The 12,650-nt window shown below is 56.4% G+C and overlaps 1 protein-coding gene across 12 annotated transcripts in view; it reads left to right on the forward strand.

The window, feature by feature from the left end:
- ARNT2 (aryl hydrocarbon receptor nuclear translocator 2) overlaps positions 1–12,650 on the forward strand; it is a 101,828-nt gene that overhangs the window by 74,053 nt on the left and 15,125 nt on the right. For all 12 annotated transcript variants that reach the window (XM_074317798.2, XM_074317790.2, XM_074317791.2 and 9 more), the window contains 5 exons: positions 2,195–2,271; positions 3,464–3,598; positions 5,555–5,629; positions 9,278–9,429; positions 12,402–12,474. In XM_074317798.2, coding sequence (XP_074173899.2) covers positions 2,195–2,271; positions 3,464–3,598; positions 5,555–5,629; positions 9,278–9,429; positions 12,402–12,474 — 512 coding nt within the window. The remainder of the gene's footprint in view (positions 1–2,194; positions 2,272–3,463; positions 3,599–5,554; positions 5,630–9,277; positions 9,430–12,401; positions 12,475–12,650) is intronic.

The following is a 12,650-nucleotide window of genomic DNA, read 5'->3' on the forward strand; positions in this document are numbered from 1 at the left end:
TCTCAGGACGCGCTCTCACCAGAACAGGTTCTGAGATGCGCCTTCCAGGAGCTAGTCACTCCAATCAGTTTATCAGATGGAACAAATGGCCCTCCAGCTGGTAACCTGGGGGAATTTTCAGGGTTTCCGAAAGGGGCTCAGGTATGGGCCAGGCTGTGCTTAGGTGAACTGAGAGCAGCCACAGGTCCCCTGGGAGAGGCCAGAAGAGGAGAGAGTGCGGGAGTGGGTGTGGGGACATGTGAGCGCCAGTTACAGCAGGGCTGTGGAGGTGGCACTCAGGAGGTGACCAGGCGCCTCGGAGAGAGGAGCAGCCAGAGCGCAGGGCCCGCAGAGGTGGACGCCAAGGGCGCAGGTCTTCGCTTGCAAAGAGTGCCGTTCCCAGGGGCTGAGTAGGAGGAAGTGGGGTGGGAATGGGCTGGTTTGAGAAGGTGAGGGAGGCAGGTGGATGGAGGCTGGTCTGCCAGGATCTGGCGCACAGAGGCGCCAACGCCGAGGCTGGTTAGAGCTGAGAGCAGGTTAGGGATGTGGGGCTACCTGTGCAGGTGGCACAGGTGAGTCATGGCGGAGCGGCTTGGTGCCAGCCAGCCCCCAGGTGTGATGGGAGTCGGTGTACAGCGTAGCCCAAAGCAGGGGTGGGTGCCAGGTGGACTGTGGGGACATGGCCCCGCCTTCTAGATGCCCACCCTGCACCCATGGGGATTTACGTTCTAGAAGCTGGAAATGGGGGAGAGGCCGGCCACTGGAGAATGTCACTGTACCTCTGAACTTTCAAGACCAGCAGTGACATCCCATAGCGAAGGCATGGAGAATCGGGTTCAGTGTACTGTTTGCCTTGGAAACACCCCCTTGCCGGTCGGGAACAGTAACCCAGGCTCAGTCTCACAGTGGCCCTGCGCCCTTCGCCAATGGAGAGACTGAGGCAGAGAGGGGGCCCCGCCATGCCCCCTCACCCTTTCCTCCTGACACCCTCGCGGTTCCTCTGCAGCTTGGTTGTCACGGCCCCTCCGCGAACCCTATGTCCCGATGACGATTTACTGGAAACGAAGCTCTGTCTTCTGAGTCCAAGTTTACACAGAAACCACTCACAACCTTCCCTCAGGCAGAAGACGACACGTGTTAGTGTTCATGACTTAGTGGCAGTTTGTTTGGAGAGAAACGTTGCACGTCTGCCAGACGTTTTAGAATGAAACGCCTACCACCGCCGGCTGCGCTGTTCTCTCCGTTTGCCAATCGCGGGCCGAGTTCTGAAGTCTGGAGTCAAGGTCGCCACGCTCGTGTTTCGCGTTGTGGGAGAAGAGGGTGCAACCTACAAATTCCCCAGGTGGACGAAGCCCCCCCCTTTTAAGTGCCCAAATGTCATGTGCCACCCTGTTTTTCCATCTTTAGTGTTATTACTACAAAAACAGCCCATCTTCATTAAAGAAATTTAGAAGACCTATACAGTCTTGAAAATTAAAGTAAAATTAACCCATAAATGCTTTTTTTTTTTGCTTTTTTTCTTTTTGGTTTTTAGAAGGTTATGAACTAAAAAGTAAGTGTCCCTTCCTACCCGGCTCGTACCCCTGAGAAGCAATTGATAAGACCCCACTGCCTCTCCTGGTCTTTGATTCTTTGTCGACAGATGTGTGAAACAGTTACAGAACCTGAAATGCCCGTCTGTACATCTTACTGACATTTCTTTCTTTTTTAAAATTAAAGTTTATTGGGGTGACAGTTGTTAGTAAAGTTATATAGGTTTCAGGTGTACAATTCTGTATTATATCATCTATGTATCACATTGTGTGTTCACCACCCAGAGTCAGTTCTCCTTCCATCTCTCCTTCCATCTCTCACCATCTATCTGACCCTGTTTACCCTCTTCTAGAACCCCCTCCCCACTTACCCTCTCTGACATTTCTTTTATAATGAAATGTTTTGGCCAGATTTTGCAAATGTATAAATGAATAATTTGCATCTCATCTGCCTTCCCTTCCGCTGCACGACCCACAAACGCAGATGATAATGTCCCGTGAAATTATCACTTGTCGCCAGGAGGAGGGGAGGGTGGGAATGAGCGTGGGGACCGGTGACCAGCTAGCTGCTTGGCTGGCTTCCCAGACCCCAGCGGTCAGCCGCAGGCCTGCGTTTTCGATGCACAGGTAACATCACGGGCGCTTTGGCTGTTGCCATTCACCACGGGCGTTTCTCGTTCCAGGAATGACGGTACCCGAAGAAGACGCGGAGGTGGGACAGGGCAGTAAATACTGCCTCGTGGCAATCGGGAGGCTTCAGGTGAGAAACGGCTCCCGGCCTTTTCATCTCCCACAGGGGCTGGGGCGCCTCTTCTGAGCCCCTGTGCGTTCAGTGGGGGTTGGGTTCCACGTCTCACTCTGTGGGAGCAAAGGGGGGCGGGGAGCTGGGAGCAGCAGAGTTCTCGCCTCACTGAGGGCCTGCCCCCCATCACATCACCGATCCCCATTGTCTGCAGACAAAGCACGACACATCTTACGCCCGCCCCGCCCCCCACCCTAACCCCCCCCCCACCTCTCCCCCCCCACAAGCTCACCACACGCTGCAGCTCTGTGGTGTCCGCCGGCTCTTCCTTCTGCCCGGTTTCTCCTTATTCCAACTTCTTCTCCTTTCAAAACTCCTCCTGTTTACGTCCTATGTCCTCACCCTTCAAGATCCAGGTAGTGTCTCCTTGATCTGCTTCGCCCGAGTTCCCCATTCCCTCCCCAGGAGGGAGTTCACAGTCACTAGTTGTCATTCTCCACGGTCTGTTTTTGTATGGCCAGCTGAGTGCCCGCGGGGTCCCTGAAAGCTCTCAAGGTCAGGGAAAGTGTCCTTTTAATCTTGTCAAAGCACCAAGTGTGCGGAGTAATGTGTGTAAAGGCTCAGTGTCAGCCGGGCTCTCACACTCCCTGGGGCACTGAGTGCCTTCCCCCATGATGAGGGGCCACAGGAGACGCAGTGAAGAGGACACTGCCTCTTCTGTCCCTGGACCCCTCCATCCCACCGTTTTCAGACAGATGAACAAGCAGGTTTGTTCATGTGTGATACACATTGGTTATTCCCTGAAGGTGGGTGAAGAGACGACTTGGGCAAGTGTGGTCCACAGAGGTTGACTTTCCCAATATTCTGACTGTCCCTCATCTCCTTTGCCGTCCTCGGGAAAGGGACAGGGGAAGGGTGTTGGCATTGTGTGACTCCGGCCGTGCGCCAGGCCTCGGGGGTAGCAGGCAGCACCTCTTTGAACCTCACAACCCCCTGTGAGATCACAGGTTCCGTCATTCCCACTGAGCCGTGGGGAAACAGGCTCCGACATAGAAAGGCAGCGGCCCACGGTTCCAGGTAGTGGAGGGTGTGAGCCGGGCTGCTTGACCGTTTAGACTCTTTGTGCGGACAACACGGAGGGTCTGCGAGGCCAAGTCCACGTGTCTGTCTCGTCACACCTCCCCCTCCCCTGTGTGCATCCCCACTCCAGGTGACCAGCTCTCCCGTGTGCGTGGACATGAGCGGGATGTCGGTGCCCACGGAGTTCTTGTCGCGGCACAGCTCTGACGGCGTGATCACGTTTGTGGATCCCAGGTGCATCAGCGTGATTGGCTACCAGCCCCAGGTAGGTGTTTGGAGCTCCTGGGGCGGCTAGAGACTTAACTCTATGTATGTTGGAGACACAACCCAGTGACGATGTGGGGACTCACAGCCTGAAACCCCACGTCCGTGCCTGGATGGAGCAGTGAGTGTCTTTCCGAAGCCAGAGAGGGGGTTGCAGACAACTAATTGTACCGCTTAAAGGGAGCTCATTTTCTCCTGGCCCTTCTGTGCAGCTAGCTGACCTTTCCCAAACTGCAGGGAAGATGCTCCATGGAAAAGGGTTCATTCTGATGAAAACCAAGCAGGAAATCTCCTCGGAAACTTAGAAAGCATATGAAAGTGAAAGACGCTGAAAATTCTTGCCGTGAACATGTCCACTGAATTTTTCCTACCCCCTTGGTTCTCAGGTGTATTTGGGTCCCCTTTTATAGGGGGCCCATTCTCCGGTCTTTGTTCCAAACCTTTCAAAAAAAAAGTCAGTGTCATGAGAAACACAAAAAGGCAGCATTATTCCAGATCAAGATAAACCAGAGACAAAATAACAATATAGAACGAGATCCTTAGTGGGTCCTCAGCCAGAAGACATACAGCTAGCTCTTAAGGACATCTGGGAGACAACTGAGGAAATGTTACTGGGCAGGGAATATTGGATGATTTTATTGATATTTTAAGGTGTAATATGATACATTATGGTTTTGTAAGAGCTCGTTTTATGAGATGCATGCATCAGGGAGACGTGTCATGCTCCATGCTTTCAAACGATTCAAGAAATTTTAAATATATGTGTGTGTGTAGGTATGAAAGGTATTTCATTCATATGTGTTTTACATATTTCACTTACATATATTTATGTATATAGGAAAAAGCAGAAAAATACAAATGTGGCAAAATACTGACTGTGTTGAATCTAGGTAAAGGAAAGAGAGGTATTTGTCGTACTATCAACTTCTCTGTAGATTTAAAATTCTTTGCAAATAAAAAGCACTTAAGCAAAAAGGAAAGAAAGGGATCTTTGTTCTGAGGAACAAAGTTTGGGATACGTTGAGGCGGGTATTTTAATTGCATGGATATTTTAGAACTAGAAACAGTCCAGGTTGAAATAGCGGAACCGTCCATAGAATTCTACCATCTGGAGAGTCATGCGCACTTGGTTCTTAGATGGAACCAAGGGGAGAATGGATCTGTTTCCGGAGTCCCCATAACCTCCGATGGCAGCGTTTCCAGCCAGATCCGTCTCTCCACCGGCCCCTACCACGAGCGCCTCAGTGCTGCTTGGCACGCAGAAGAGACTTTTTCCGTTGCTCGTGTCAGCTCCCACGCAGGCCGCTCGCTGATTTGGGTCCTGATCAATGAGTTCATTTCAAACCCTTTCCCTTTTAAGACGCTTCCAACTGGCCCTCTTTCCTGTAACACATTGGAGTGGCCTTTTGACGGTTTATCTTACTCTGCTTGGTGTCGTTGCGAAACGCACTTTTGTTTTGGGTTAATGCTAGGTCCTTTGAATAAAACATAGACGAGTGAAGGTAGGTAGTAAATAGGCTTTTAACAAGCACAGTCCTTTTATAACAGCATTTCTCCAGCCACAAGAGAGCTACAGTTTCCATGGTTAAACAATTCCGGTTTTCATGGGCCACACATCTGCACTCATGCTATCATTTGCTTTCTTTTTATGTTTATTAAAATATGTTCATTACAGTTTGCCGCTCCAAGGCAAACAAAAATAAAATTGCAGACCGATGTGGCTGCTCTCCTGCCTTAGCGAGGTTAGCAGTCGGTGCTGGGCGTGCCAGAGGAAGTCATGATTGGGTCCCGGGGCCACCTCTGAGGTCACGCCAAGGGGAAGTTTACATCCACTTTGTTTGCCCTGGTGATGCGATGGGACGAAGGGGATAGAAATGAACAGTGTTGTCTAACAGTGATGTATATACATCACGGAAAAAATGGGGCTCGGGGTTGTTAAAGCTTCTCTCTTATGTAGGATCTTCTAGGAAAGGACATTTTGGAATTCTGCCACTCTGAGGATCAGAGCCATCTGCGTGAGAGCTTTCAGCAGGTACGTCCAAGGCCCATTGGCAGCGGGTGTACAAGCCGGGTCCATGTGAGTGTGGCCACAGGATGTCAGTCTCACGCTGCAAGGTCCTTCCTGAGGCATCCGCCAGTCCCTGCCATGGAGCTCACCTCCTGGGGAGGACAGACCCATCAGGGGGTCGCACTGTGTCCTGGAGAAGCACAGAGGATGGGGAGGTGCCCACGTGGGAAAGAGGCAGGAACGTGTCCCGGTGGGAACAGGCAGGATGGATCCTAAAGAATGAGCACAGACCGAATGACAGGACGTGCTGCGCCGAGGGGCCAGCGCAGACATGCACGCAAGCGTGGCCTCTGGGGAGAGCGCTGAGTGGTCCCCAGGGGCTGCAGTGACACTGGCTGGCTGTGGGCAGGACGTGGGCAGTGAGGCCATGTTGGGAAGGATGCCGTGCTGAGGAGTTTACATTCTCCCCGGAGTCATTTCAGTGAGGATCCTTTGAGGGTTTTCAGGGAGCAGTGTGTTTCACAAACATGGGGGCAGCCCCGTTGTGCAGGAGAGAGAAATACGGGACAAAAGACAGATGGGAAGCTGTTGCAGGTGTCCAGCTAAGGGGCTGAGGCTGGAAGCTGGGCAGGAGCGGTGCTGGGGAGGGACGGTGAGGGCGAGAGAAGACGAGATGGTTCTGGGGAACCCGAGCTGAAGGCCCGTAATCTCCTCGTGAGCGTTATCACCCTGAGCCCCCGTTTACTGAGCATGTCCTGTGTGTCAGGCGCTGTGGAAAACCCTTCGCATAAACTGTCTCAGGTCTTCTGAGGACCTGCTCAGCTGTGATGAGACAGGAACAGATTCCTCCACGGGCTCCCACGTCTCCCTGCAGCCCCAGGACAGAAAAGGGCAGGCGATGTTACAAGAGAAAGAGGGAATGATAGCTGGTCGTCTAGGAGAACAAGTCCCTGCCCTGCCGCTTTGCGAGCATTCTAGCCCCACAGCCCGGGGCTGCAGGCTCTCCTGTGGGAGGTGAGGCCGCGTGTGCACAGACAGACCTAGCACTGCGATTACACACCACGTACAGGGGCCACCTCGCTGCCCTCCTGCCCTGCACGCTCACTTCCTCCCAGGTGCCCTGAGGCCCGGCCCTCCCCCACCTGTCAGGCCCCTCTGTCCCCCTCTTCTGCTCGCTTCTCCAAGCCCTGGTGCCCAAAGGCTCTGCCCCTTTCCCCTCGTCTCCCCCTCAGTGTTTCATCCCCAAGACGACTCCAGCCCAGACTGTCCCTCAGGCTCGTCCTGCAGATGCCCAGGTACCTACCTGCACCTGCCCGGGAGGACCCTTCACACACACACGCCCTTGTCCTCCCACAGCCCCAGTCTCCCTTGCACCACCATCCGCTGGTCGCACAGGCCGGGAGCCGAGACAGTCTCCACTCTCCCCCGATCTCACGCCCCTGTCCCCCCCTTAGGTCCTCTGTCACACCTCTGAAAGCCACCTGTACCCATCCTCCTCTCCCTCCCTTCAGTCCTCCTGGCCTGCACCAGGCCAGCGCCTCTCTCATCTTGACCGTTGCAGCAGCTTCCTTGCTGTCTCCCTGTCCTAGTGCGAGCCGTCCCGAAACATACATTTGATTCTGCCACTTCTTTACTTAAAACGTGCCAATGGCTTTCCGGTGTGCCTGAAATCACAGCCCAGCTTCTTGCCAGGGCTGCGTGCTCAGCATGACGTAGCCTCAAGTATCTCTTCCTCATGGGTTCACCACACGGGGGACACACGGGTCTTCTTTTGGTTCCTTGAACACATCCTGCTTTTTCTACCTCAGGGCCTTTGCACGTGTCCCTCACTCTTCATAGGACTGACACCTCTTGTCCTTCAGGTTTGAACTCCTGTCACCTCAGAGATGCCGTCGGTGCCTATCCTGGTTACAAAGATCCCCCAGCCGCCTCCTCTGACAACAATTCCAGCTCTTACTCGTTTTATTTCTCTGTCCATTGATTTCCTGTCTCCCCATCCGTCTTCTCTACTAAAATAGAAGCTCTCTGCAGGCCTCTCCGCCTCTGCTTTGCACCATCGTCCACACCACCGAGTGTGGGAGGGTCGCTCTTAACAGACTCTCAGTGAATCAGAACCCATAGCAGGCGACTTCCTGCTGCAAAAATAGGAAATCAGAAAGGTTAGACATTGCAAGAGTGTGTCTTTCTTGTCCTTTCTTTGCTAAGTGTGTGGAAATTCTCATAAATTTTGCATTACCCGGCATCGCCCTGTCTGGACCAGAGGGCCTCATTTTTTGGGGGGTGTGGAAATGAGGCCCTAACAATGCCCTTTACTGATAGCAACCGGCCAGACGCTTTGTCACACGTCCTCTTACGTAGTCCTCAGCCCTACACAGTATGTTGTCATCTTGTCCGTCACGGACCCCGGGACTCAGAGAGGGTCAGTCACCAGCCCTGAGTCACACAGCAAGGTGACAGCAGAGCTAGGGCTGGAGCCTGCCGCCTTCCAGAGCATCCGTTCCCATCGCCACACTTCACACACAGGCCTCTCCACCAGACAGCACATGTGGGATTTTAAACTGCTGACGCTGTCAGAACCTGTTGGTTTTGCAAAGAAAAAGAAGGCATATGACACCTGATCCCACCCAGCCTCCATTTTCAGTAACTCGCTCTGTGAGCAGCCAGCCCATCCCTCAGGTGGGAGGTGAAGGCCAGCCAGAGACACCCGTGAGGCGAGCGCGCCGGTCACTGGGCCAGCGGGCAGCGGCCGAGCCGCCACGGGATGTCCTGCAGTATGCCTGCCTGGGCCCCTCGCTTGTGTTCTCTGGGTTCCAGCCACTGGCGGCCGGGGTGGGGGACAAATGTTGATGAAGGGAAGTGGCTTATTTTTGCAAAAGCGCAGAGGGAGCTGTGTCAGCTCAGAGTCAGCCCTTGAACTCTGGACTTGAACAAAAGCGTCTGAATGGCCCAGATCGAGTGTGTGAGGAATCTGAGTTTGGTGGGTGGCAGCGCACCAGCCTGGGACCCAGAAACCTGAGTTCCCCCCTGGATTCCGTCTCTGGGTCACAGCTGACCTAGAAATCAAACAGAAGAGTGGAGACCAGTGAGCTTCACAGCAGGGCCTGTCCTACCCCGTCCTCTCTGCCGCCCTCCATGGACAGCGTGTGAGGCTGGGCTTCGGCCTGGACGGTGACGTGCACGGCCTCACGTGGGCAGTCTGGCCCCCATCGCCCGTCAGGTCTCCCAGGCTGCAAACATGCTTACGCTGTGTCTTCCGCCAGGAGAGCCCGCACGGCTTCACGTGCCAGCACCTAACCCACCCTCCAGCATATGTCCCAGACTCCGTCTCCCTCCAGGAGCCCTTCCTGGGTCCCCAGCACAGGCTGCCTCCCCAACTTAGAGAGTTCCCATGACCTGTTTTGTAAAACCTGAGAAGTCTTGATGTAAAACGGGCATTGACTAGCTGGTCTCCCCCACGGTGGCGGCAGAAGGACCCATAGGCGGTGCCGTGTCTCCGTGGGGAAGACGACGGGCTCGCACGGCTGGCCTGCCCTCGCTCCCCGCGCTCTGGGTCTGCCTCACGGCGTTTCACCGCGGTGCCCTGGTGGTGCTGGCGGCTGGCCTGCCTGGTCCCGCCTTCTGGCTGGCACCGTCCTTCCCCCACTGACGTTCCTTCTCCCAATGTTTTGACAGGTGGTGAAGCTGAAAGGGCAGGTGCTGTCGGTCATGTATCGGTTCCGCACCAAGAACCGGGAGTGGCTGCTGGTCCGCACGAGCAGCTTCACCTTCCAGAACCCCTACTCCGACGAGATCGAGTACATCATCTGCACCAACACCAACGTCAAGTACGTGCACCGCCCGCCCGGGGAGCCTGCGACCCCTCCCTGCACAGGCCTCTGCCCTCCTCCCCGCCCTCCGACTGGAGACCCCGGGGCCGCGGGACAACCCCTCAGCAGTCGGGTCAAGGTGCCCTGGTTTCCGTTCCTCGTCTGCTCCTCTGAGGGAAGAGCCCGGCAGGGTGGAGCTGGGGCAGGGTGTCTGGGGCTGGGCACCTCAGGGACACATTTTCCCTGCTGCCCACTTCAGCACGGCTGCACCCCACTCCGGTCAGCACAGACCTGGCCTCAGTCTTGGCCCCCCACTTCCTGGCTGTGGGATGGAGCAGGACCCCAGCCCTCCCTTGTCGGGCTGCTGGGAGGATTGAATGAGGCCCAGCTCCCAGCTACGGGCAGGTCACACCTCCTGTCTGTACTTACTTTTGAGGAAATACAAGGCTAAACCACCAGCACAAACAAAGCCAGCGAGATGTCCGAGTGTGTGGGAACACAGTGAGTCCGCAGGAGCGTGAGAACTGCCTCATGTGTCCCCAGGGGGGTCGCTGGCACCGCGGCTTCCAGTTTCCCAGGTTTAACACCGAGGCGGGTCTCTGCCCACCCGCCAGCTCCCCTCCTCATTGACGCGTGTCCCTGGGGACTGTGGCGTCCTGGGTCACCTCAGTGCTTTGACTGCTGCAGCACCCCAGCTCCCTGGATGGGGGAGCTCCCCTTGGGGCTCCCAGGAAGCAGCCTCCCGCCCGGCCCCACCACCCTCTGCCCCAGCCTCAGCCCCGATGCTGGGCCGCAGAGCACAGAGCTGGACAGACCTGTCCACGCGAGACCCCTCAGACGGCAAGTGACCTGGGTTTCGATCCCAGTGCCCAGTGGGGCATGGCCCCTTCCTTCCCCCAGCCGCGCTGCCTGCTCTGCAACTCGGGGAGGACAGCAGCACCTCTGCCCGGGGATCCTGCAGGAGACAGTGCCCGGGAGCTCTGGCCGAGCACCAGGCGAGAGTCCCCTTGGAACGGGTGGCGTCGGCCACCCTTTGTGCTGACAGGGCCACCTCTGCCACCCGCTTGGCACTTTCTCGGCTGCTGCCCCAGATCTTTTGGGGGCTCCAGAATCGCACTGTCTGCCTTCTAACTCTGGGCACATCCAACAAGCTGCCCCCGCCCCCGCACTGTGTGACTGTCCGTGTCTGTCCCGTCCTCTTCTCCTGTGATGTGCCCCCTAGCAGGGGTGAGGCTGCTCCCTACAGGGGCAGGGTGGTGCGCACTGACCTGGTCCAGCCAGGTACCCAGTGGGCGCCAGGGGCAGAGGCTGCAGTGAGAGATGGAGGAAGTGCCAGCTCAGACCTGCTTGGCCTCTGTTGTGTCGTAGCAGGTCCCCAGCTCATGCCGCCTGCCACAGCCCCCGCCAAAGCCATGCAGCTGGGCCAGCCCATCAAGGCATCAGAGCCGTGGGTGCTGTTCCAGCACTTTCCCCCTTGGAGGCCAGCATTGGGACTGGTTCTTTCTGAGTGCCGCCTCCTGTCCCCGTCCTGTCCCCCTTGTCTTGTCTCCCGTGCTTCCTCCTCCACACCTGTCCCTGTTTCTCCCGCAGCCGCGTGTCGGCATGTTGCCTGCCCCCAGAGCGGAGTGTTCAGGGTGTCCTGGAGACAGCCTGTGCCCTCCTCTCAAAGCGCCGGTCGCTGAAGGGCTCCTGGCCTGAAAGATGGAGGAGGTGTTAGCCGGGACAGCACAGAGCTCTGACGGCAGCCCGGCTGTTGTCAAAGCCAGGGCTGGCCTTCGCCAGCAGGAGGCAGACTTGTTCCGGAAAGTGCCTCCGGGGCTCTGCTGGGGGGAAGAAACTGCACTGAGTCAGGAGCCTGGGACACGCTTCCCAGAGAGACGGAGAGTGGATGGTTAGCATCTGCGGGAGGCTGCCCAAAACAACGCCCCTTTATCATAACCCCTGCGTGTTTTCCTGTTGCACCGGTGGTGCGGGAAAATGGAACGGACCCAGAAAACAGCCTCCAGTTTTACGGGCCGGCCACACGGCTTTGAAGCATGTCCGGGGAGCGTCCCGATGACTGACCCCCCTGAGGCAGGAGGCTGCCGGACAGGAAGCGGGCTGGACGTGTCTGGTGTGCCATGGCCAGCTCTGTCCCCCAGCTCAGGGGGACGGCACTTGGCTGCGGTGAGAGCCCGGTTCCCTCGCCTGTGCCATTGGTCAGCTTTCTCCTGAACAGTGCGTTTCTCCTTCTCTGGAATTTGCAAGCGCACCACGGTTTATTTTTATTCCCTTGCTGTGAAAGGCCCGGGAAACCTCTTCTGGCCTCTTCCCAGGATGGGGCGCCCGCAGGTCAGCACTCCTTGCTCCCGTGCTTGGCTGTGGGATGGAGGTGCTGGAGTCGGAAACGGAGGGTCGAGGGCAGCGCCTGGGGTTTGCAGCCCAGCCGAGGCCTGTTTCCTACACCCCGGTGGAGGGAGCGTTGTCTGGAGAAGGGGCCCTAGAGGATGGAGCTGAGAGCAGGCTCCCGTCCTGAGCCTCTGGCCCTCACCGCATCTCCCTGCCACTCAGGAGTGCCTCTTCTGTTTCTTAGTTTTAATGTGGGGTGAAGTCACCCCTGTGGAGTTCAGGGTGGGGGTTGGGTGCGATCAAGTAAACCCGACCAGCTTATAGATAAACGTTTGCTCGGCGTTAAACCCGAATAACTGCCTTTCTGAATTCTGCCTTAAAATGTTTTTTCTTCTTCGGTGACTTTCTACCCAGCGTAAAATGAAGTCATGAATCAAAATTCGTTTCCTCCATATTGGCAGCCTGAACTTACAATACAGGGCGTGGAGTCGATTTGGAGCATTTAAAACCAAAACCACACCAAAACCCCAATAAATAACAATGGAAGACGCTGTAGAGGCCCGTGGGGCGTCGCCCGCCGTGCCCCTGGGGAGCAGGGAAGGTCTGGTTCAGCCCTGTCCCCACCACTTCTGACCCTGTGGCTGGGACATCTCGTTTCCTAGGCAGCTCCAGCAGCAGCAGGCAGAGCTGGAAGTGCACCAGAGGGACGGGCTGACGTCCTATGACCTATCGCAGGTGAGCTTCCCAAATCCTCTCCCAGGGGCAGCTGTCCGCAGCCCAGCAGGCTGAGCACTGCGTCCGCCCTTAGCTTGATGCCCCCCCATTCCCCGTCCCCACCTTGGCCCCACCAGGGCTGTGCTCCCTCTGCCCACGCCGCCGAGGTTTGGGTCCCCGCGGGTCTCCATGCACAG

Source organism: Rhinolophus sinicus, chromosome 13 (assembly GCF_057876585.1).
Source record: "Rhinolophus sinicus isolate RSI-liver-muscle chromosome 13, RSI-T2T, whole genome shotgun sequence".
NCBI classification, from domain to species: Eukaryota; Metazoa; Chordata; class Mammalia; order Chiroptera; family Rhinolophidae; genus Rhinolophus; species Rhinolophus sinicus.